A 26,576-nucleotide genomic window follows, 5' to 3' on the forward strand; every position below is an offset into this window, starting at 1 on the left:
CAGGTTTAATATTATTATATCATCCCTCTCTAAAAGTAGAATGTCACATTACGTAAGATTATGCTACACCTCACTGCAACACTGCAAGGGGACACTGTGTCACAAAACGTCACACTAACGTGATCCCGTCACACTGTAACATATCAGTTTACTGTATTGTCACCCATATGTCTCACAACCCAACTTTCTGCAGGTTGATGGGCAGCTAACTACCAGCATCCCCCACGCACACAAGCCCCCCCCCCCCCACACACAACCGCCCCCCCCCCCCACTCACCATTCCACATTGGTTCATATGTCTATAAAAACAATTGCTCCGCCCCAGCGTTTATAAGTTGACAATTTACCCCCCCCCCCCTCCCTCTGTCGACATCTGTTTTGTTGTCAACAAACCAATGATCTCATGTTTCCTCGTCTCCCCGCCCCCCCCCCCCCCACCCGCCATTATACAAAAACAAACCAAAAACATTTCTAAACTCCTGTGTCTCCCAGCCCAATTACTTTCTGATCCATTAGGCGTTAGTGTCGTCTTTAGTCGAAATTCTAAATCTTTAACAGTCAGGAACGAGAACTGAAGGAAAAAAAATATATTTCATCTGTGTTTATCTCCCTTGTGTGTATGCATTCATCATTGGATGTCCATAACAGTCACAAATGTGACAACGTCTGTTACGTTAGTCTGTCACATTTTATAAAAGAGGCATTAAATACTAACAACTCGGTAAACAATAACTTTAAGAAGTGTATAATTAAGCGATTAAATAAAAAATTAAAAAAAATAAACACCCCCCCCCCTTGCGAAATACTGAATTACGATACTAAACAGCTATCAGTGAATACAGGGGGGGGGTGCATTTTATTATTAGCTGTTTCAAGTACACTTCACATTCCGGATAAAATATTTGATTGATTTAACCAGGAAATGTTAATTTTAATCATGCGTCATGTCGCCTGAATGTGTTGTTTTATTCGGCGTCGTGACATTTTCAACTCTTTCCTTCCCCACCCCCACCCCTACCCTAATCAAACGTTTCTTTTGCCTGTCCACTATGCTAGCAGAAGGCTAATCGTGTTTCTGTATCTGCTACTCACCACCCCCCCCCCGTCACGTGACTTTGAAACAAAGCCGTGTTATATCGTACCTCCAACTTACACCCCCACCCTATTCCCAACCCCACCTCTTTCAATTTCAGATAACGTCAAAACAATGTCACGAGTTAAGTGTGGGGGGGGGGGGGGATGGGGTGGAAACAGTAGAGCGCAGTCACACAACTTGCTTTGTAGATATTGATAGATACTTCACGATAAGGGGCTATTGAGGAAAAACAAAAGGGACGTAATTCCAAATGTCAACACGAACGTAGTAGTGTCCCCTTTACCCAATTTCCCGTAACGTTATGACTCACACGTGACTTTTGAATCTCATTGGTCTGCCCGAGGCGAATCCAATCTCCTGACTACAACTAATCTATTGCCCAACACATGAGGCGTCATATCTAGATCAGTCTGCCACTTTCAGCTCCGCGTATTCAAACGATAAATTATAATAACCGCGTAACACGGATAGCACAATAACAACACGCCGGCGTTTTGGACTACACACTACATAGGGATAGACAAACTACACACTATAAACGGATAGACACACTACATACGGATAGACCTAGCAGAACAATAACACACCGGTGTGCTGGACTACACACTACACACGTTGGACACACAGGACACAAGGTAAACGATTTTGTTTCGATTTATTTTATTTCCGCTTGACTAAATTTTCATGCGAGGTTCTCTTCCGTTATGCAGTACCAAACCCATATCGCACAAAGGTCGTTGCTTTATCTAGCATTAGGTTGAGCATTAGAATGAAAATATTTAACCTAACCATAAACACTTGAAAACTTCAAACACATGGACGAGTTTTCAATTTTCTTGAACGTTATTGGAGATTTCTGTTGGGTTAGGTGTACCCAAACAACCATTTCAAAGTCTCACATAACTGAAGAAAACTTTAGCATTGACAAAAAATATTCTTTCAAATCAGAACAGTGAAGTTCAACGATACATTGTTACGTAACGGTATCGATACTAGTATCGCTGCAGGTGCAAAATTAGAATCAGTCAGGTATTAGGTTAGTATAAATGGCCTCTACTGTGTGTCCACTACTATAACAAACAACAACACTCTAGCCTTAAACTTAACCTAAACCTTAATCAGTGTAGTGTAGTTAAGATTAACCGAATTTTACGCCTGACTGGCTGACGAATAAAAAATATATGTTCCAAAGTTAACCATCCCATTCATCCTTAACGTAGAGAGACGCTAATTGGTTGACCATAATTAGTGGACCGTAATTAGTTTACTGTAAAGCTTTTAGTTTAAGTACGAACATTTTAATGAGCTCTGTTAGTTTGGACGCAACTTGTTTTCATCTGGTTCAAAAATAAATACAAAATAAACCACTCGTACTCTTTACATCAGGTAGTGTACCAGGTGGGGGGGGGGGGGGGGGGGTTGGGGGGGTATAGAACGGAACGGAGAGGTAAACAAATTATACACATCCTGCGAACATCCAGAAATAGACATAACAACATACATATAACATCACTCAATACCTTAGCAACACAACAAAGTATTTAACTAAACATAACAACATATATATAACATCATTTAATATATTAACAACAAAAAATATTTAACTAAACATAACAAAATGCATATAACATCACTTAATATATTAAGAACATAATAAAGTATTTAAACATGACATGCTTATAGCAGAACTCAATATATTAAAATACATCAAAGTTTTTAACTAAGCATAACAACATACAATTAACATCATTTAAATTATTAACAACACAACAAAGTATTGTAACTAAATATAACGTGGTTGTAAATTTAACATTTAACAAAATAGAAACCATTAAACCTACAATTATATATCACAACTCTGGCACAACTAGTTCGATAAAACAACATTAACACAACAATGCTTTGCACGATTGTAGCAAAATATTTAAACTACTTTTTCTAAACAATTATAACCAACCATCAATGGCCCAAAATCAACATGTGTTAGTTTAATAAGAGCACCCATTACTAAAGAAAACTAGACAAGATATATTTCTAATTTCATCAGGAAAAAAAAACAACCCCTTCTTTCTTGACATAGACAAAGTTATTCCTGCTGTAGCCCTGTGTCTAATTTTACTTTCTTGCAAACCAACCTAATATTCAATTCACTACAGACTACTATATTGCCTTTGTGTTTAACAAAGAAAACCCAAATAAGTAACTAGGGTCTCTAAAATCCTTATTGTGTAAGTTGTTATGGATTCCCTACATCCTCTGAACTAAAGTAACATTATAAGTTCTATAAATATCATCGAACAAAGAACGACAACCCTTGTGGTATGTGATATAACTATTGTCATCAAAATTCTTAGCATTGTTCGCGATCTATTCCCGTACCATGTCAGATCAGGAATATCCTGTCAGTATTGGTGTACACAAGTCTAATTACATGGTGACTTACACACCGACTTACACATGACTAGACAATTCTAATTATATGGTGACTTACACACCGACTTACACATGACTAGACACGTCTGACTTACATGGTGACTTTAAAGATGACTGTAGACAATTCTAATTAAATGTTGACTTAACCATAGAAACATGACTTTACACATACATAGACTTGTAGACAAACCTAGGGTAAGCTAGGGTAAGAGCAAAATGTGTGTGTATGTTTGGTGGGGGGGGGGGGGGTATCAAAAGTCTTTGTGTTTAACTTTTAATTACATGTGGGAGGGGATCTGGTTAATCAAATAACCATGCATATTTGCTGAGCATGTAGGCCTGTAGGTTTACATACATCAAGATGCATACACATAACCATCAAAATATTCCGTTTGTTGCTACCCCCCGCTACAAGCTTGTAGCAGCATACAACTGACCGTTACACTATTCACAAACCGCCCACCTGGCATGTCCCCCCCATCCTTGCGTGTGGCGGAGATGCCAACTCAGCTAGTCTAGTGTTGTTCTCTGACGTCACTAATCACGCTCCAGTGAGCAGTATTGAGCTGGTGTCACGCTCCACTGGATGGCGAGCCAGACAATGATATCGATAGGACCAGATCTGGTGAAACAATACCATAGGCGTGGTACACTTCCATGTCCGTCTACAGCCACCCATTCAACTTATTCATCAGGATTCGCCCATGAAGAATTTGTTTGCATATGTACTTTATTGTGTGATATGAGTGTAGAATGTGTGTGTGTGTGTGTTATGAGTGTTATATATGTATGTTCGCGTATGTACACACAAAACGTTTAAAAATGTCCGAAAATTACCACCCTCAAAATATATCACATCTAAAGACTCACGCAATCTATTGGTACTTTTAAAACTGTGAATTTAAAACATACATTATTGGAATCGTATTAAAAACGTTTGTATTACATTTTAAAAATTGTGCACGCTATACAAATAAAAAATAAACTTGTAAGCTCGTCGGGTCAAATTTGCTATCCCACAACACTGCACAGAGCCTATGTATTGAATCTAATTCACCGGCAGTGTTATTTTAGACTAACCGCAATATTCACCAACACATCGTAATATAAGAAAATGATGACCACCTATACCCCTCTGACTTTGTGTTATAGAATATGTGCACTATCCAACATCTTGTGATACATACGTGTAATAACTTTATATTGACAATTGTGTTGGCCCTGTTTGATGGGCAGTTCTCTCCCTTTTGATCTTTCTCCCTCCTCCCCCCCCCCCCCCCCGCAACAAATGTGAGAGACCTGTTGATGCATATCATGTTTGTTGCCTTGATGTAAATCACACACGATAACACGACCTAGTGCTCTACCCTTTACCAGACGAGATAACTCGCCCTACTGCCCTAGTGTTTAAGTACTCTCTACACCTTGATACCACGCGTATTAAAATTAAAGTCTCGAACATACCCCACCCCCTTCCCACCACTTCAAACCATAACACAGTGCGCGCCCCTGCCCACAGGTAAAGCCCAGTTTTAATCGGCCCTGTGTTTACGTTAGGCACTAAAATCTTCGAGAGTACGGCGAACAATGGTTGAATTTTGGCCCCATAATCTCTAAACAGACCGGAAGCGTGTATTAAGAAAACAACTCATGCCTTTTGTTCGTCCCTTTACTGGTAGTGTTCTTGTTTTATTTCGCTGGTGTGTTGGACGCAACACTAAGGATGCGGTGGTTTTATTATCGCGTGTTGTGGTGTTGTGTTGGATAATGTAAACATTGTGTCACGTGATCTAGGATGTAAACACAGGTGTGTTGATAGTGTGTGGCTAGTATGTGGTTAGTATGTGGCTACTGTGTGGCTAATATGTAGTTAGTGTGTGGCTAGTATGTGGTTAGTGTGTGGCTATTATGTGGTTAGTGTGTGGCTATTATGTGGTTAGTGTGTGGCTATTATGTGGCTAGTATGTGGCTATTATGTAGCTAGTCTGTGGCTAGTCTGCGGTTATTGTGTAGCTATTTTATGGCTAATGTGTGGCTAATATGTGGCTATTAAGCACCTAGTGTGTATCTCATACCAAATTGTGTTGCGGGTATTGTTTGAATAATTTAGTGGCCTTGAGTTGTCTACCTTCGTGACCCAGTAATAAAATTCTATCTAAGGTGTTTAAGTCTATTAGCTGTCAAACTTGTTGACGCAGCACTTTCTGACTGACCACTGACCAGTGTAGGATTACTAACAAACCTCAGCACATTTTGTTAGTGAAAATTTTTCCAAAGTCCCTGTTGTTTTGGATAACTCGATGTAAATCTTCCATCAGGTAATTCGATGTATGAATGATTTAAAACCTATCAACTTTAATATCAAGAACACAGACATCACAGAACGTACGCCCATGTCCCTGTAGTAAAGTATCTACGTCCTTCTCTATACCATAAACAAATGATCGCTTTATATCATAACTTTAAGCACGAAACACACCTCTCTATCTTCATTATATTACCAGGATTATAGGATACCCTTGTGTGGCATTCTCAACAACCCCCTTATAACACATATACCCTCTACAACATACACCTTTCTACCATAAAATCTTTATATCCATTGATATCATTGTTATCTGCTATACACTACCCCCTACATAAACAACTGTGCTGTTAGCCCCCCCCCCCCCCCCTCCCTCCCACCAGCCAGTCAGAAGCACACACAATTTCCTTCTATTCTTACATATCGTATCGATTTCTCCGTCAAAAACAAGAAGTATCGATCCCTTAGTTCTCTCCTATGCTACATGTATGAATGAATCTAAGGGATAAATCTTGTATTCGGTATGTACTTTCTAGTTCTGTCCTATGCTAAATGTATTAATGTATATAGGGATAAATCCTTCTACTTGGTATGTATTTTTTATATTTAGTGTAGTCAAATACATCTTCTGTCAGACAGACATGTAAGGTTGATTGTCTCATCTGTCGTATGTTTAACATTATTTGTGTCTTATTTAAACACTGTGTCATAGTTTCACACCGTGTCATTATTTAACATCGTGTTATAGTTTAACATAGTATCATGAGTTTAACAGTGTATCAAACGGTTGAACACTCCTATATATCTATGCCACTTGTAATATCCAGGACAACCTGACGTCTGATTTGGAATGTTATGTCTGCATAACCAGAACTGTTGACACATACCACCAACCCCCTCACCCCCACCACAGGACGTCCCCCCACCCCTAACCCCGTCACCCCCACCCCAGGACGTCTCCCGACTAAAACAATTACATGCAATCAGCAGCCAGTCTAAAAATATAATCGGATAACCCCCGACCAACCTTTGTTTCCTGCCTGTCTCGTCTAGAATTTTTCCAGCAAGGATCTCCGAGGGCACCCCTGGCCTGTTACGACTCGCTGGTTCCTGACGTACTCTCAGTTCAGGAGCTGTTCCACTTGTGTATTACGTCATACTGACTCCGATGTCAACGGTCATTACGTAACAGTGGATCTGCTTGCAGCTTTAACTACGCCAAAGTTTCTCAACTCACTGCCTGTATTACGTCACAGGGAATAAATTCTAGCGGTTATTACGTCACATTTGTTCCATTAACTGATGCCATTATGTCAGAGTTTCTCTGTTCCCTGTTGCCGTTACGTAAAGGCTGCTCTATTAAATGGAGTTGCACAATATCCAACTGTCGCTATGTAACAAAGCCACGATCTAATGTTCTAATGGATTGGTCATACTTGACCTCACTTGCCATGGCGCCGGCAGGATTTGTCACGGTCAGGTCACTGTGTCAGTCATGTCATCATGACGTGGTTAAATGTCAGTCATGTCATCATGAAGTGGTTAAATGTCAGTCATGTCATCATGACGTGGTTAAATGTCAGTCATGTCATCATGACGTGGTTAAATGTCAGTCATGTCATCATGGCGTGGTTAAATGTCAGTCAGGTCACTGTGTCAGTCATGTCATCATGACGTGGTTAAATGTCAGTCATGTCATCATGACGTGGTTAAATGTCAGTCATGTCATCATGAAGTGGTTAAATGTCACAGTCAGGTCACTGTGTCAGTCATGTCATCATGACGTGGTTAAATGTCAGTCATGTCATCATGAAGTGGTTAAATGTCACAGTCAGGTCACTGTGTCAGTCATGTCATCATGACGTGGTTAAATGTCAGTCATGTCATCATGAAGTGGTTAAATGTCACAGTCAGGTCACTGTGTCAGTCATGTCATCATGACGTGGTTAAATGTCAGTCATGTCATCATGAAGTGGTTAAATGTCACAGTCAGGTCACTGTGTCAGTCATGTCATCATGACGTGGTTAAATGTCAGTCATGTCATCATGAAGTGGTTAAATGTCAGTCATGTCATCATGAAGTGGTTAAATGTCACAGTCAGGTCACTGTGTCAGTCATGTCATCATGACGTGGTTAAATGTCAGTCATGTCATCATGAAGTGGTTAAATGTCACAGTCAGGTCACTGTGTCAGTCATGTCATCATGACGTGGTTAAATGTCAGTCATGTCATCATGAAGTGGTTAAATGTCACAGTCAGGTCACTGTGTCAGTCATGTCATCATGACGTGGTTAAATGTCAGTCATGTCATCATGAAGTGGTTAAATGTCAGTCATGTCATCATGAAGTGGTTAAATGTCACAGTCAGGTCACTGTGTCAGTCATGTCATTAAGACGTGGTTAAATGTCAGTCATGTCATCATGAAGTGGTTAAATGTCAGTCATGTCATCATGAAGTGGTTAAATGTCACAGTCAGGTCACTGTGTCAGTCATGTCATTAAGACGTGGTTAAATGTCAGTCATGTCATCATGAAGTGGTTAAATGTCAGTCATGTCATCATGAAGTGGTTAAATGTCACAGTCAGGTCACTGTGTCAGTCATGTCATCATGAAGTGGTTAAATGTCACAGTCAGGTCACTGTGTCAGTTATGACATCATGAAGTGGCTAGATATTGACTTGATATTTCGTGTGTGTGTGGGGGCGGGGGGGGGAGAGACTGGTCTTTAGTATATTAATTAAATATTTCTAAGTTTTAAATAAATGATAACAAAAATGACGCCACGTTAATTTATGATTTAAACCATTCTCAGGTATTCGTTTGGTCTCCTAATAGAATTTACAAGTATTATCAATCATCCACGGGCTCATTAATGAACTCACTAATTTGAGCTCTCCTTTTCTCATCATTACTAACGTTGTTTTCACTAACTACGAAAACTGCACCACCAAGGTACAAGTAACCTATTGAGAGAACCGCTCAGGGTACAAGTAACCTATTGGGGGAACCGTTCAGGGCAGAGTTTCTTCCAGGCATCTCTCCGACCCCCCCCCCCCGAAAAAATTCTACCGCCCCCCCCCCCCCGAACGAAATGAAATTTATATAGAAAATATATACTTTTAACAGTGTCCGCCCCCCGAAGAAAGTCTACCGCCCCCCCCCCCTCTCGGAGAAAAAAGTCTGGAAGAAACACTGGTCCAGGGTACAAAAAACCTATTGAGAGAACCGCTCAGGGTACAAGTAACCTATTGAGGGAACCGCTTAGGGTACAAGTAACCTATTGAGAGAACCGCTTAGGGTACAAGTAACCTATTGAGGGAACCGCTTAGGGTACAAGTAACCTATTGAGGGAACCGCTTAGGGTACAAGAAACCTATTGGGGGAACCGCTCAGGGTACAAGAAACCTATTGGGGGAACCGCTCAGGGAACCTGTAACCTATTGATGGAACACCTGATGTAATATCTCTCACATAAACATGAGGATAAAACCATCCTCAAGAGTACGTGACGTGCTAAAAATAGCCACACGGAAACTTTCATTTTTCACGTAAACATTTTAGTCGTAAAGTGAAATCACCACTGGTAGATTTGGCATCTTTAATAGAAAACATATCTGGCAATTACCCAGTTGGTTATTAACTTCGTTAGCTCCTAAAAGGTGTTAAACGGACAAGAAAGTTCGCAGAGTCAGAAATGTCTTTATCCCAGGGGTGGGAGGGGGGGGGGGGGTGGAGTAGGGAAGGGGGGGGGGATTCCTCAAGATTGGAATATTTAATTTCTCGTGAATTATTGAAATTATTACAACATTTCGGAGTCTGCTCAAATTTATTCTTCAACAAATATGTGCAGGCCTACGTGATTATCGTCTGTTTATAGTGACATAAACCTTGATTTTAAACTACAGGATTTTATGTTGACCATAACAAATGTATACTTGAATATACAGTCGATATGTTCATGTTGACCATAAGAAATGTATACTTTAATATAAAGTTGATCTGCCGCTGTTCACCATTACAAATTTATACCGCGATATAAAGTTGATCTGCCGCTGTTCACCATTACAAATTTATACCGCGATATAAACTTGATTTTTCCTTTATTAGACTTGGATCATAAACATCAGGGGAGATAAAATTTAAAGGCAATAAACAAGCAACCACAAACGTTACAAGCGTAGGATGTTAACTGCTGTGGTTGCTGCACTATATTGGCTACATTAAAGTCGTATCTTTACTGCTGTGGTTGTTGTGGTTGTTGCACTATATTGGCTACATTAAAGTCGTATCTTTACTGCTGTGGTTGTTGTGGTTGCTGCACTATATTGGCTACATTAAAGTCGTATCTTTACTGCTGTGGTTGTTGTGGTTGTTGCACTATATTGGCTACATTAAAGTCGTATCTTTACTGCTGTGGTTGTTGTGGTTGTTGCACTATATTGGCTACATTAAAGTCGTATCTTTACTGCTGTGGTTGTTGTGGTTGTTGCACTATATTGGCTACATTAAAGTCGTATCTTTACTGCTGTGGTTGCTGCACTATATTGGCTACATTAAAGTCGTATCTTTACTGCTGTGGTTGTTGTGGTTGTTGCACTATATTGGCTACATTAAAGTCGTATCTTTACTGCTGTGGTTGTTGTGGTTGTTGCACTATATTGGCTACATTAAAGTCGTATCTTTACTGATGTGGTTGTTGTGGTTGTTGCACTATATTGGCTACATTAAAGTCGTATCTTTACTGCCGTGGTTGTTGCACTATATTGGCTACATTAAAGTCGTATCTTTACTGCTGTGGTTGTTGTGGTTGTTGCACTATATTGGCTACATTAAAGTCGTATCTTTACTGCTGTGGTTGTTGTGGTTGTTGCACTATATTGGCTACATTAAAGTCGTATCTTTACTGCTGTGGTTGTTGTGGTTGTTGCACTATATTGGCTACATTAAAGTCGTATCTTTACTGCTGTGGTTGTTGTGGTTGTTGCACTATATTGGCTACATTAAAGTCGTATCTTTACTGCCGTGGTTGTTGCACTATATTGGCTACATTAAAGTCGTATCTTTACTGCTGTGGTTGTTGTGGTTGTTGCACTATATTGGCTACATTAAAGTCGTATCTTTACTGCCGTGGTTGTTGCACTATATTGGCTACATTAAAGTCGTATCTTTACTGCTGTGGTTGTTGTGGTTGTTGCACTATATTGGCTACATTAAAGTCGTATCTTTACTGCCGTGGTTGTTGCACTATATTGGCTACATTAAAGTCGTATCTTTACTGCTGTGGTTGTTGTGGTTGTTGCACTATATTGGCTACATTAAAGTCGTATCTTTACTGCCGTGGTTGTTGCACTATATTGGCTACATTAAAGTCGTATCTTTACTGCTGTGGTTGTTGTGGTTGTTGCACTATATTGGCTACATTAAAGTCGTATCTTTACTGCCGTGGTTGTTGCACTATATTGGCTACATTAAAGTCGTATCTTTACTGCTGTGCAGGCATAAATTGTTGATGTAAACCCCCCCCCCCCCCACTCCCCCTCACCTACCCTGGCCCACATCTCGCGAGTCACAGATCGAACTGTCTAGGTTACCGCCCTTGGTTCCAGATCCACCTGAAGCGTCCGAACAAAGGTCACCCTGACCTGTTTATTTGGAATTGCGACGGCTATCGATTGGTAAATTACGAGGGCTGGGTTGATCGAATTAGGTCATATGTTAATTGGGATGGATGTCAATCCTGGAGTAATGACTTTGGCGTTTCTTTGTTTTGTTAAAACAACAATCCTGGGACTGTAAGACTGTAGAGAAGATATGTGGGAAGGGAAACAAAAAAAAACATAATTTATTTTGACGTGTCGAATATTTGACACAAGAAATCGACCGTATGGTGTGGAATGTATTTGTTTTTGTAGAGTGTTATGTGGCGTATTTATGCTATATTTGATACGTGTAGGCCTTTGTCTTATGTGGATATTTATGCTATATTTTAGACGTGTATGTGTTGATGGTGTATTTATGCTATATTTTATACGTGTATGTGCTTGTGGAGTATGTATGCTATATTTGATTGTATTTATATTGTATTGATATGTCTGTGTTTTCGGAGTATTTATACTATATATGATACGTGTATGTGTTTGTGGTGTTTTTTGTTTTATATTTATTTCATGGGGTTTAAGGCGTTGTTCTTTTACTTTATTGCTATGTGACAAGTATCTATTTCCTTCAGTAGTTCCTCGCATATTTCTGTTTGTAGTATATGTTTCTTGATTCTAAATGCATATGCTAATTGTGAAATGTATGTATATGACTCATACAAGAACCTATGATGCCATATTTCTCATCTCTGTCAACAGGTGACGTCACACCATCCGACTACGTCAGTGACAGCCTAACTAACCGGAACCCTAACCCTGGACTAAACGTTAACCCTAATCACATCGATGTAACTGCCCGGGCAACTAAAAGTGCTGACTCGTGTTTTCCAGAACATTCGCCTGATATCTCTGGTCAGCGTGACACTGTCGTCTGCTTGAAGCACATCGATCTTAACGGCCGGGGAGACAAGCATTTATCATCATTACCTCCCCACTTATCCCCCCTTAGAAAGGGCTTAGTCTGTGAATCCGCTGATCAAACCCAATACAATCAATACACCCCCGCGGCCAGCCCGCCGTCATTAGATGCCAATAACCAATCAAATCTCGAGGCCAAACAGGCAACTCTGTCTGCGCTATTCAGCCCTGAAGATTTACATTTTGATCAGGCTATCGCCACAGGTTTAAAAGCCTCCCGTCATCACCCGTCAGCATTTTCTCCCAGCAGTTTCAACAACATCCGGTGCAGACCAGCCCAGCCAATCAGCGAGACTTCCGGTTTTACTCTCGGTCAAGTTTTACCTGTCCAATCTCCCCCGTGTGGGTCGCGCATTGACCTTCGCCCCGAACAACACAATCAACAACAGACTAATTACCTGCCCAATCAAGACTCTATTCTTGACCAGCATCATACGTCTGACGTCCCATGCGTCACACCAACCATACAGACGTGTTACACCACCTCAGCTACCCACACCCCTCACACCCCTCACACCACTATCAGCACCTCTCAAAACGGTGACGAAACCTCTAATCTAGAGAATTTACGCCACAATAAATCTCGCCCTAGTGTACTAAGTATCACTTCAAGTAAAGCCGACCAAGTTACCCAGCTTACTCGACCAACAGGAAGTGAAGTAGTTGCTGTTTACTCCAACAATAAATCATCACCTGGAACTCAAAATGGCGCCTCCACTGCCACGCCCCATGGACCAATCGTTGAACGAGAAAAAAGTAGTAGAGGGGGGAGTAGGGTGGTGGGGAGGATTAGGCTTAAGGGAAATAACCGGGTACGGCTTATCTCAAGTCGTCGAGAACCTTCTGTGAAAAATCTAGCATTAGGACATGTTAATGTTAGCGATGGTGCGATTAGGACCAAACTAAAACCTGAGCAGCACATCGTATCAAGTACACACACCTCTGGTCTACACACAGCTAACACACGTCTTCACGGTGCCAACAATGCTATTTATAGCCTAGATATTTGTCCCAACACAGACAACAATACACGCACAAAATGTGAAAACACGTTGGACAACTCTGAAAATGTGAGCAGTGAGCGAGTTACTGTCCATGTTGTACCACAGTCCCGCCCCGCACGCAGGCCTCAGAAGCTTCACGTGCGACAAACTCGAGCTAGTCTCTTACGTCAGCTGAAAAGTCCGACAACCCACGAAAACAAACAAGAGAAGACAACCCTCTCTTCTGAAGGAACAAGGGAACACAATTCCTTAATTAAAAGTAAACTAAGTTTATCTGAAATTTGCACTGTGTTATATGAAATACCACCCCGCCCCTCCCACCGATCTACAACAACCTCCTTGATCGTTGCCTCCAGTTTACACTCCATAAAAACAATGGCGGAGCCTGTTACTATAAATAAACCAAAAACTCAGATCGCGCGGCGTGCGAACAAGAAGCAGTCGATAACGAAAGAAACTTTCTCAACCAAGGAAACATCTCAGACAAGACAAACTGTGGGCGCCCCAGCAGGACAAAATAAACCCCGCCAAGGTAACACGAGGACCGCAGCCAAAACCCCAGGCGAAGACGCGCCTGTAAACAGAACAGTACTCACGCTCGGCTTTCTCCGACAGACCCAGTCCCAGCTCTCGAAAATCAAAAACCCGACGGCCTCGAAAGGTAAAATCTCAGGTGAGATCCACCCAGGTGACGCCGAACTAACGAATCTCAAACCACAACACATCGGAGTCAAAGACAGCTCTCAAATCTCCTCGGGGAAGCTCTCTAAACGCCCGACGGCCACTTCCGGTAGAGCTCAAACATGTGTAGAAGTTGACAACTCAACAAGCGACACATGCTCACAAAGTGCTCACGTGGTATCGCCTATCCTACGCAAGGCTTCCCGTAAAGAAAACGTTTGTTCCGACTCGGCAGCGAGCATTAAATCCCCCAGGTCGAGAAAGAGGCTCAGCATCCTCGGCGTGACGTCATTTCCGGATGTTCTGTCGCCCGTGACGTCGCCCACGCAATCGGAGCCCAAAAGTCCCTCGTCGGAAATGGTGAGCTCGTTTAAATCCGACCAAGATGTCGGCAAGGATGTCATCACCTTGACCTTAACACCCAGGTGCAAATCATTGTCACCTTCCCCTGCCCGGAACCAGTCGCCCCAACATAGCAACCAGTCCCCCCAACATAGCAACCAGTCACCCCAGGACAGGACCAAGGGTGGTTCCACCAGCCCCGCCCCCTCCCCCAGTCGACCCTACACCACGGACAACTCAGACGCTAAACCATCACTGCATGGACCACCAGCACCACAGACATCCACATCAACCACATCAACAACAACCACATCATCCACCACCAAAGCCCCACAACTTTCAACTGCTCCCGTAAAGATCTCCAGCCCAGGATCTCGGCGATCCAACAAACTAAAACAACTATCTCACCGCGACTCCATGTTGCCTGTGTCTAAACGTCACGTGACTCCCGCTAAAGTCACTTCACTCTCTACCAAATCTCCCAGACCAATTACCGAGGCCACAACCAAATTAACTTTAATCAAATCCCTCGAGACTCAACTAAATACACAAAAACAACTACCCGAGAGCACAAATAACGCAACTCTTTCATGTAAACTACAACCGATGGATCACTCTGGCAGCGAAGACAGAGCTGTACCGGAGAATCTGGAATTAAAACTTGAGACGTCCAATGTGGCAAGCCATCGCGAGAAGACCGACAACACCTTTATCGACCCGAGTCATGTGATGTCTGCTTCTCAAGCCTCACAACTGTCTCTGCGCGCTCAACCTCGTGATTCTAAAAATAGGCATGACGCTGGTTCAACTGCCGGCATGGACGAAACACGGCAAATAACTATCGATCCGGTTCATGCCGGCGACCGCCGCCTGCCGGCTGATTCCGGCATCAATCTCACGTCAAAGTGTTCCAGAGAGAGCGCTACATCAGCTGAAAGTGCCGAGGTCAGTAAAAGTGCGGGTCAACTCAGGGAGGGTGGGGAGAGGGGCAAGGAACCGCTGAGGTTCAAGAAAAATGTTAAAGAGAACAGAAACCTTCGCGTCAGAGAAACTAGTCACGTGATGCCCGGGGAGGGGGGAAACAAAGATCTGCAGACGTCTAGTGATGGACAAGGGAGAGCCACCAAACTACCCTCAGCCTCGAAACCAAAAACTGACAAGACCTCACCCACCAACCCGAGTCTAAACATCGACTCCCAGCTGTTAAGGTCTCGACTCAAAGAGCTCTCCACGCAGAAGAGTCTAAAAGACTCCCAGCTGTTGAAATCTCGACTTCAGGACCTCTCGACTCTGCCTCCTACACGACGCCTTATGAAAACCTCGACCAAAACCTTCCTGCCTACGTCATCAAAATCTGCTGTCGGATCTCGCGCCACTACGCGGGAGAGTTCCGTCGACAGCCGGTTTGATGACGACACGGCTTCTGTCGTGTCGGACATCACCTACACGTCAGCTTACACCCGTCCCATCAGCTCCCGCCGTAGTAAACCTGCACCTCCCCGCCACCCCCTGCCCGTCCCACCCCCCGACTCCCCCAAAAAGAAAACACCCCCGCCACCAAATAAACAACCAGCAAACAAAACGTCTGCACTCACTTCTGCCCTACGGCCAGCATCAACAAAGTTCCCAGCTAAAACCGACCCAGGTCCCACATTAACTTCCAGCACGGGAACCTTGCCAGGTAAAACTTTAAAGAAAACTTTTCTGGCCAAAACCGAAAGTCTGGAAGATAAAAAGAAACGGCAAATAAAATCGTGCGGTGCAAGGGCAGTAACTCAAAAAGAAAACCCAGTCATTAAGCGAACAGGAGTTGCTCATGAAAAGATGGGAAGGTTGAATGAGGTGGAGAGTCCCGGTGTGATATCTTCTGAAAATAGGATAACAGCTTCAACAACCAATCGCATCGTTGCTGACATAAAACATGTAGATGATGTTGGTGAGGAAACTACTGACTCTCCAACACTTGATACATGTGATTTACACTCGACTGATTCTTCACAGTACAATGATCACGATCGTGACAATCACCAAGGAGAGTATCACGATCGTGACATGCTAAATGACTGTTGTCACGATAGTCACATAGAACGTAACAGTTTCCACGATAGTGACTCGCAAAAAACTAATTTTACACAGATATGTGACGAAGCTGAAGACGAAAGGGAAATAACCGATGAAATAAAAAATGACGAGTTATCCCCCTCGCCGGGCTCACTCAATGCAATAATTCCCTCATCTTTGTGTGCCCCCACCCCTGCTATCTCCGACTCTGATAGTCAAGGTAAACACGACTGCTCATCACCTCTCTCGGACTCTGCACGTGCGAATGAACGCGCGAGGGAAACCCCCTCATCTGAGGCTCCTCTCCCAGTCGGGGTCCAGAAATCGGAACACTCCGACGGACCCATCTCCGAAACACGGGCAGGGGAGGGAGCGGCACGGCAACTCGTGGGAGCGGCTTTTATCTCGCCCTCCGTACCGGCGCTGGGACTGTACGCCGCTGCCGTTCACATGGACGAGTCGCCGGGGAAGACACAAAGAAATGATGGGCGAATACACGAGCAAGGGGAGGCTACACGGTCCATGCGAGGGGAGGTAATTCACTCCCCTCTACTCTCCACTGTTCTTTGTCAGGCTGTAGACGGGGAGACGGTACAAAATGACCTGAACTCATGGACGGACGATGACCCGATGGACGGCCAGGAGATTTTGGATTATTCTGAGGATTATCTGTGTGAAAATTCGAACCGGATTAACTCTCAAGGATTTATCAGTAATGAGTTGATTTATTTTTCTTGCCACGAGAACCTTCACGGTTCAGTGGCCGCGGACCATGTGTGTGGTCAGCCTGACCAGATGGAGGAGGGAACTGCTACAGGTAAGGGGGCATTTTTTCTAGGTCAGGGTCAGACTTGGGTTACACATTACTACTATTGTTAGGACAGGGGGAAATCTTTACACGCATGCAGTCCAAAACATTGGGTCATGTTAGTACCAGTCACAGCTTTACATTCACATCACTTATCACACTTTACCTCCAACATCCACATCACATATCACACTTTACTTCAAATACCCATATACCCATAACATCTAAATAGCATTACTTTCTCTACCACCACCCCATGCACACACATACATCACAGCACCACTACCATTAGCCATTACCACAAAATTTACCACCAACATCATACCCTCCACACAGACCATATTACTATCTACCTCACACCACCACATTACAACCATATCACAAAACTACCCCCACATCCTAACAATACCTCCACCCTTCCCCCCCCCCACACCAAATCACGATACTACTCCCCCCCCCCAAACATCACCACCCCCACCCCGCCCCCCACCCCCGCAACATTACCTCTGATCCATCAACTAAATGAACAACCATTACATGTCCAACACACACCCAATATGACATCACCACCACCAGTTTGACCAACAACATCCATACTTCAATAACCCTATCATCATCTCTATATACAACCTCTATACTTTGCTTGCAATAACATCCATACTTCAATAACCCCATCATCATCTCGATATACAACCTCTATACTTTGCTTGCAATAACATCCATACTTTAATGTCCAGGCTACACTAATGTTAGTAAACAAACACGACGTAACTGTGTTTTACTTTCTTTCAGACGGTCATCCCAACTCCCAGGCCACAACACAAGAAGACAGGGACCATAACTCGGACACTTGTGAAAAACGTGAAACCGTCCAGTATTTGAAGAAAGAATCGTCCCATAGAACTAGGTCAAGTGGTAGTGGCCAATCAAATTGTGACGTCATTGACGCTGACCTCAGTATTGATCCCTCGGAGCATCAAAAATTCACCCTCGCTTCCATTAAAAGTTTGTCAGGGGCGGGTTCAGAGTTCATAGCATTACACAATGAGGAAAATATCATGATAGACGACATCGATTCGTCGGATTTCGAGGAAGAACTGGAGATTTTGGCAACGAAAGATGGCGAAGAGAGTGACAGTATCGATACCACCCCGCTGTCAAATCGAGGCTCTCAGGACGATAAATTACTCTCGACGAAATCATTCTCGGAATCGAGCGACGGGACCTCGCGAGATGACCTAGTGTCCTACTCAGCCACCACGAACTCCGAGGTCCGGTGTGGCAGCAGGGAGGAGACAGCCGACGACAGCCCTGAAGCAGCAGGGCTGTACCTGCTTGATAATCTCCCGCACAAGACCTTCAGCGATTACAGCCTAAACAACACCGCATTCGATACCGCCATGGGGAGTATGCTGATGGCTGACTCGGACGAAAAAGAAGACGACGATGAGTTTGTAGATAACACCATTCCAGACGATAATGACGCAATAGAGGACTACAAAAACTTGGACAGTGAGTCATCGTGCTCCGAGTCGAGTTTCCAATCCGCTACGTCAGATATATTAATGGCGGCGGCGTCCCCCGCAACGGAGGAGCTGGCGTATTTTGAGGGGTGTGGGACGAGCAAGGCAGGGGAGGGCATGGCGAAGCTGATAGCGTCAGATACCGAGGCGCTGGGTGCCGGCAGTTGGAGGGATGCGCATGACACACCGGAGCGTGAATGTAATGTGACGTCAGATGAGAGCACGGAGGATACGCTACACGCTAACACGGAGGATACGCTACACGGTGTGTTCGGCTCGTCCACGCCTCGGCGCAGCCTGGATTTGAACCCAAGGTATGAGAACACTTTATCCTCGCCCATCCCCCAGCAAGCACCAACTCCATACTTTGACAGCTCGGATATGCCGTACGTTCCTTATCTAACTCGCTCACCGTCCTCATCGACTCGAACATCGCTAGTATTATCACCCGCATGCCACATGGACAACAACGCCTCTTCACTAACGTCGCTCCTGCATCTTCAACTCAACACGGAGGGTCAAGGTCATTTACAGCCTGACCTAAAACCACAACAAACCCCGCCCTCCCCGTCCGTTGACCCGACCGGCGCGGGATCTAATAACATCCCCCAGCGGTCAAACTCTCCGGGGGGCGGGGCGAGCAGTGACCCCGTTATTCGTCTTTCTTCTCCCTCCAATACATCTCCATTTACCTTTTGCTCAAGTGTGCATTCACAAATCAACACGCCAGAATCTTTTGGATGTAACGGCACTACAGATAACTCCACGGAATTAACGTCTTCATCTGTGAATAAGGAGAAAAGACGATCTCGACAACAAAGAATAGCTGACAACCAGGTCACCCCCTCCCTCCTCCCCTCCCGTTCCCTATCCCTAGAACCAAAACGCTCTTCCAAAACGACCACAATATCGGAACCGCGTAGTCGGTCCCCGTCCATTTTTTCGACTTCTCTAATAATCGATACCGATTCCCACAAATTGAACCAACGAGGCAAGCAGCTCATCGGAACTTCGAGGATCTCAGTTTTAAAAGCCAGATCTCAAGAACGTGAATCTCAGATCTCGTCTGTCACCGCTCACAGGGACGGGCCGGCCACCCCCGCCCAGTCGTCACCATGCCCGGCAGCGCACCCCACCACAGCACACCCCACCACTAACGGCTCGGTGAAACAAAAACCCGCTCAAGTGAACGAAACAAACCAAAAATCTTCACCGGCAAAGTTAAAAACCTCGCTCACCAAACCAAACGAGCGACCGTCTGGTCGTCACACAGCCCTCGCCAGACCAGCCACAACAACCAGTACCACAGCAACAACAACCAGTGCCACAACAACAAGCTTGAAAAAACAGCGCAACGAGCCATCCAGCGCCTCGCTAACTGGCCAAAAACTGACCAAATCATCGTCCACCTCACACAAAGTAACAGCTATAAATAGAACCACGCCCAAGTCCGCCGAGCTACGAGTGAACAGGGACAAAGATACCACGCTGGACGCTGGTCGACGGAAAGTAGAACACACGGCCAACCAGCACACGACCAACCAACACACCGTTACAGAAAACAAACAAACGCAGCGTGGCGACCTCTGCGATGAAAACAACGCCGTGTCGCGTGACCTTTGCACTTTTAAACCGCCGCCACCGGATACCCCTACGCAATGTATGGACACTAAAACTTCATCAAAGATGAACGAAACGACAGAAAATAGTTCCACGCATTCGCGACATGACGTCATCCATTCACGGCTGATCACACAGATGGATATACTAACATCCAGCTTGGGGGAGTATGGATTCTCCCCCATAGATGATAGCCTATCGGATACCATCCCAAAAGACAGCATAACGGGTCAAGATGACCTACCGGACATAAAGACCAGCTTGTTCGAGAGCGGCTACTCCTCGGATATCAAATCACCGGAAATGACGTCACCGACACAAGACATGGAGGACAACTCGAAGCTAGAGATGGACACAGTGACGTCACTGGACGTTAACCTTGAAGCAACTTCTGCTGTAACAGGCGTATACAGCGGCAAACACACGGAACCAGTCATCGTGCTGACCTCTTTATCGGGCGGCCCGACACACGGGGCAAACTTCAGCACCCTGGAGCTGGGCGGTAGAGACGAGAAAATATTGCAGGAAGTCTCACACGGGCTCCTATCTCGCTTATCGCCCAGCCTCGAGTCGAGATTAACGCAGAGCTGCACACAAACACGAGAAATATGCACATTTCCTGGGGGCAGGGGCGGCACACGTCAGGACAGGGGCGGCACAGACTTGGGTTCCAGTCCTGAAACGTGCGCCCCTGGACGTGAGTTAAACAGTACTCACCATAAAGTATCCGCCCCCTGTCACGATAGCTCCAACAGTCACATGACCGAGGTAAACAAACCACAAGCTACTTCTCGTGCACACACGGATACTACTCACCCTCAATCTACCTTCGCTGGAGATATCAAAGGTCACGAGGGCCAACCATACGTCACTGAAATTAAATCCCGTGATAAATCACACAATCAAAACATTTCAGTCCCGCCCCCGCCCTGCACACAGCACACAGAGCTCGTGAGCCAGAGTCTTACCATGGACTCAGCACACGTGCAGAACTTTCCATTTATAGATGACGACATCTTTACAAAAACTGGTTTCCATATTTCGCACAATGAGGCGCTTCATCTCCCAGAGGCTAACGAACAACACGGCGATTCAAGCGAGAGGCACGACAACAGCCACCAACCCCAACACATAAAAAGTTGGAACAATTTGAATGAAAAAATTGATGAAACCGTTTTTACTCACCCTGAGAAATGTGTTGTTGATTCTAATTTTACCGCGGCGCAGGATTCCGACAAGTGTGATACCCACGGGGATAAAAAGTCTGAGATTAGTTCAGCCTTGGTGATAAACAATATCACGGGCGAGCGCGTGCTTCCGAGTGAGTCATTACGTGACCAGGAGGAGAATGTATCAAACACAGACTTAAGGCAGGGGATGTGTGTACAGACAGCCGGCGGTTGTACCAGCGGATCTGTGGAATGCTGCGGCCCGACTAGACATTGTTCTGACGACCCACGGGGTTATGGAACACCTGGGGGTCAGCTGTCATCACCCCGTGCATTACCCGCGCCTGGCGTGGTAGCGGGCAGCTGTCAGGTCACTGCCAGGGTTGGCGTGTGTCATGTGGCAGTAGACGAGATCACGTCTGGCTGGTCTGCAGGTAAACCCACCAGCGCCCCGGATCTTGTGGACTTAATTCCTGCCTCGTTACAAGAAGGGAACCGTGCTTGTTCTGTGTTTCATAGACCCGTGGATACTACCCAGGAGTTTCCCCACCCCCTGTCTCCACAATGTTCCCAGACCATCGACTCTAATATGGCGGAGACAAACCCTGCGAGGATTACAAAGTGCGGTATTTCTTGCGGTAACCAGGACACAGTAACTTCGGTAAACCAAGTCGTTGAGGTAAGACCTCGCTTTACTTTGTTCACACATCCACCCGGCAAGCAATACGGCTCACTTGAAGTAGATGACCAACACACTGACCGGTCTGGTGGTCATGATGTGGTCACTCGCAGCAAGACCATCAAATCGCCACCACCCACAGCACCAAAACCTGACATGCAACTTGTGCACGCCACCCACCAGTGGGAACTACACCACCGAATCGACACAGACACTAAGCAAGCACCTGTCTTGTACAACAAGAAACCAGACAAGCACCCACACGATTCCAACACACAGGAACTACAATCAAACACACACAACCTCGGTACCAGAGTGGAAGTCTCAGAGAAAAAGAACTTATATTTCAATAAATCCGATAAATTCGACAATAAAACAGAAATACACCGATCTTACAGTACCGACACCGGAATTAGAAATATAACCACCGTGTATTTTGAAAAAGGTAACGAAATAGTAGACAGTAAGTTAAAGACTTCTGTGAGCGAGAGTGCCAAGCTGGTGTATAAAGACCAGGATCCGGTCTATGTTCCATCTGACGACACGAGAAACCCCAAGACGTGCGGGGGTTTCAACTTCCAGAGGTGGAACACGCTCAGTGCCTGCACGCTACCCAAACCGGACCATCTGGAGCCGCACAAACTGAGCCCGTCCCCCCACCCGGACCACCCCCCAAAAGAAAAGAGCCCGTTTATTCTGGAGAAAGTTTGTGAACTGTTGAGCAAGATCTCCTCTAAGGAACCAGCGGAGATAGCCCGCTCCAAATCCCCGTGCCCGCCAGAAGACAAAAAGATCACACCTGTGAAAGCCAAGACCTCACCTGTACCAGACGACAAGCCACCTAGCGGCGACACCAAGGCTCAGAGTAGGGAGGCAAGGGTTGTCAATAAATGGAAGTCAATGATCAAAAAATCTCGCGTCGTCGCCATCAAAGATTCCTTCAAGGTCAAACTTTCAGGACCGGAAGACAGCACCTCACTAGCCCCTCCCCCACTCTCCCCCACACCTCCACGCAAGTACAAATGGGCGCGGGGGGACTCGGGGATCTGGAAAAAAGTTTACCTGGACGAGTCCCCAAAACCTGACCACGACTATGCCAGATATGATCAGACATTCGCAGCCGAATCTTTGGAATCCAGCATTTGCCACGCGATCACTCCAGTAAATTCCACCTCTTCACAAGAGCTCAGCTCCAAGTCTGACCATCCAGCAAACTTTGTATGGACACATTCTCCTTCGGCCAGTGACCTTCTGAGTTCACCAGTCCAGGATAGACCATCGACCGAAAACAAAAATAAACTAGAGGAAACTACGTGTCGTATCAACAATGTAGATTGGTGTCCAGTTGAAACTGGGTCATCATCCAACATGGCGGAGTTATCTGCCGGTAAAGCTGCTAGTGTAAACAGAGCAGATGTGTTGGGTGTAGGGGTGGTATGTGGGATGGAATTCAGTCAGGCGTCCATGGCAGACGTACAACAGTCGCAGTCAAGCCACTCAGTCAAAACTGAATCTACTTCACCTGTAAACCACAATGACGTCATAAATAACGGTCAAAAGTTAGCACCTGTAATCGATCTTGCCTTGTCAAGTCAAGATTTTGACAAAAAGACAACTAAAACAGGTGTGTGTAAATCCAGCAGTGATTTAGTTGAAGATCCTGAAAAATGTGAACATTTTAAAGGTGCAAACATATGCACGAACTCTCGTTTGTTAGAATGCAACATTCGGTCCATTTCGACAACTTTCGACACGTCATCTATACAAGACACCTTGTACGGCGACCTTGGACCTGTGGAACATTCTAGAAAACATGAAACATTTTCTGTAACTGGACATAAAATACAACTCAACTCTTGCCATGCGAATAGTGAAAAGAGCGTCACTGTAGCGGATTCTATTTATAGAACAAACACTACTACGGAAACAAACGAGAAAACATCGTCTAATTTCGTTACACGAGAAACAGAGGTGGCAGATATAGTTATTGAAACCACAAAGACAGAACAAGATGCGGCTAGTGTAAGCACCGAAACAGAAGGAAAAAGACCGGAAATTATTATAAAAGAAACCAATTTTCTTCACCATTCCAACATTAGCGTCGAGGATAATTTGATCGTGGATGAAATAGGCTCAGAATGTAAGGGAGATAAAGAAAATATATCCATCGAGAGAATTACCTCCCTTATTTCTGATGCAAATATGCCCGCTAAAACTTTGATGAACTCGCCGAAACCCGCCAACATCTCTCTACAAAACCCGTTTAATGGAGAAATGACAAGAGACTCATTAGCCGGCCAAATTTCTCTTCCAAATATAGAACATATTCCTGAACAGATTGTACGGAATTCTGAAAGACGTTCTCATGAAATTTCACAACAATTCCAGATAGACCCGTACAATGCTAGCCCAGCTGTAGCCGCTCATAGACCGACGACTATTTTCATGAAAAACAGCGTCGTACCCAATGAGGAAAAGTGCGAAACAATCTTCACCGATGAAACGGAAGTTGTTGAAACGCCGGCAGAAGACAGGGGCCCAGATGGGGACAAGGCAGGATGTACTTACCCAGATGGGGACAAGAGGGCCGAGCTCGAGGACCCCAAGAAGAAATACACCTGGCCGACTGTGGCTGAGAGCCTGAAGCGGTTCCAGAAGTCTATAGCCGCGGCCCCTAACCGCGGTCACCGTGCCCGAGACGCCACTTACAACACTTCACCCAAACTTTCGACCTACAGGAAAACACCAGGTCAACGACCCGCTGCACCTCCATACACCTCAGCTGACAACGATGAAATCCGCGATGATCACTCAACACTTTCTGAATCCACGCAGGATAAAGTGCTGGAAGACACGTTACCCTCGGCTTCCGAGTTAATCTCTAAGATTTTGACGGAATTCCAAGAAAATACGTCCGTGAAAACAGCATCCTCGCCGGAACATAAGCCGGCAGATCCTCACCCGGTGGTTGACGTACGGGCTAAGTCCAGGACTCAACGCACTGTTTGGGCGCCTCCTACAGTGCCAGAGAGAGTTCTTCCCCCTTCACCTGTGATCACATTATCACCTGATGCGATCCTTCGATCTGCTGTTCCGGCACTTGACTTAACGGTACGGCCGGCTGTTCCGGCAACTGATTCATCAACGGCATGTTCCGCACGTGCTGTCAGTGACGTGTCATCTGATGCCAAAGACATGACATCTACCGTCCTACCCTTGAAGAAATCCCTGACCAGTACCAGATCGGCTCCAGTCTTGCTTCAACACGTCATGGAAGACCAGCCGTACGTCAAGTTACCGGAAGTTCCAAGTCACCCAACCGGATTACCCTTGAAACCGTCGAGCGAATCTTCCGGAGACAGCGTGGACAACAACCCATACGACCAATCGTCGGTGACCTCACCAAGGTCAGGGTCACGAAGAAACATGCAGAGCGCCAAACTGATCAGTGTCAGCGTGTGGGACACTCACGACGGTGATAAAAATAGACCCTCGCGCAGACTCTGGACACCTGAAGAAAAGCCGGTGAGTACTTCCTGTCACGTGTACACCTTCTTTAAACTAACATGCTTGATTTAAACACATAAGGGCCTTTATTTACTTGATTTTAAATTTCAAACCGGAGATTTTACTTCCCCTTTTTAAATAAAATCCCGTTTTTCCTTTTGAAGAAGAGTAAATTTCCACCTGAAAAATCCTGAAATTACCTTTGATCTGTTAAAGAAACATGGCTATAATCCTGTTTCTGACTTGACAAAAAACTTCAACTCTTTTAAGTTGGTCAATTAGATCTCTACGGAATCAAGAGCTTTCATTTTATATTTGCATATGTCGAATATTTTTTTTTAAATAAAAGAAATCCAAAGTTATAGATTTTTGGTCCATTAAGTGCATCTAAAGCCAGTCGTAGCGGTAATGTAGGATGGGAGGGTGGGGGAGGTGTACGGTGTTGGTGCTGGCTATCTGGGATTTTGTGGATGAGTGCGCGGAGCCTACGTGCTATGTATTGGTAAAATTAAGACAGATAACATTTATGCAACTTGCGTGATGTGGCCTTAGCATCCCCCCCCCCCCCATGCAGACACATATTTATGACGAAAGGTACTTTTATTTTGTGGGATGCGGGGAGGGGGGTTATATCCACTACCCTCAAACACCCCCCCTCCCCCCAAACCCAAGCTACTGGTTCCGATTGCACTTTACGCGTTGTTTTTTTTTTTTTTTTCTTTATCGGTTTACAAAAAAATAATCAGTACTCAGATGAGATTAAAAAAAGAT

The 26,576-nt window shown here is 44.8% G+C and overlaps 2 protein-coding genes across 5 annotated transcripts in view; both read left to right on the plus strand.

Moving 5' to 3' along the window:
• Positions 1–40: 40 nt before the first annotated feature.
• LOC131955159 (serine-rich adhesin for platelets) lies at positions 41–23,143 on the plus strand. The gene is made up of 5 exons (XM_059319149.1): positions 41–52; positions 1,668–1,731; positions 12,193–17,316; positions 18,100–23,068; positions 23,128–23,143. The coding sequence occupies exons 1-5, from the start codon at positions 41–43 to the stop codon at positions 23,141–23,143; spliced, it is 10,185 nt and encodes a 3,394-aa protein (XP_059175132.1).
• The window catches only part of LOC131955133 (uncharacterized), a 61,572-nt gene continuing 57,525 nt past the window's right edge, over positions 22,530–26,576 (plus strand). For all 4 annotated transcript variants that reach the window (XM_059319110.1, XM_059319112.1, XM_059319113.1 and 1 more), the window contains exon 1: positions 22,530–25,823. In XM_059319110.1, the coding sequence (XP_059175093.1) occupies positions 23,199–25,823 (2,625 nt within the window). In that variant the 5' untranslated portion in view covers positions 22,530–23,198. The remainder of the gene's footprint in view (positions 25,824–26,576) is intronic.

This window comes from Physella acuta, unplaced genomic scaffold (genome assembly GCF_028476545.2).
Source record: "Physella acuta isolate Inbredline_101_S28 unplaced genomic scaffold, ASM2847654v3 ptg001057l, whole genome shotgun sequence".
NCBI classification, from domain to species: domain Eukaryota; kingdom Metazoa; phylum Mollusca; class Gastropoda; family Physidae; genus Physella; species Physella acuta.

Excerpts from the sequence above, each read along its gene's own strand:
- LOC131955159 (XM_059319149.1), top strand. Across the intron at positions 1,732-12,192 it reads TTGGACACACAGGACACAAG|GTGACGTCACACCATCCGAC; the intron begins GTAAACGATTTT and ends CTCTGTCAACAG. Across the intron at positions 17,317-18,099 it reads GGAGGAGGGAACTGCTACAG|ACGGTCATCCCAACTCCCAG; the intron begins GTAAGGGGGCAT and ends ACTTTCTTTCAG.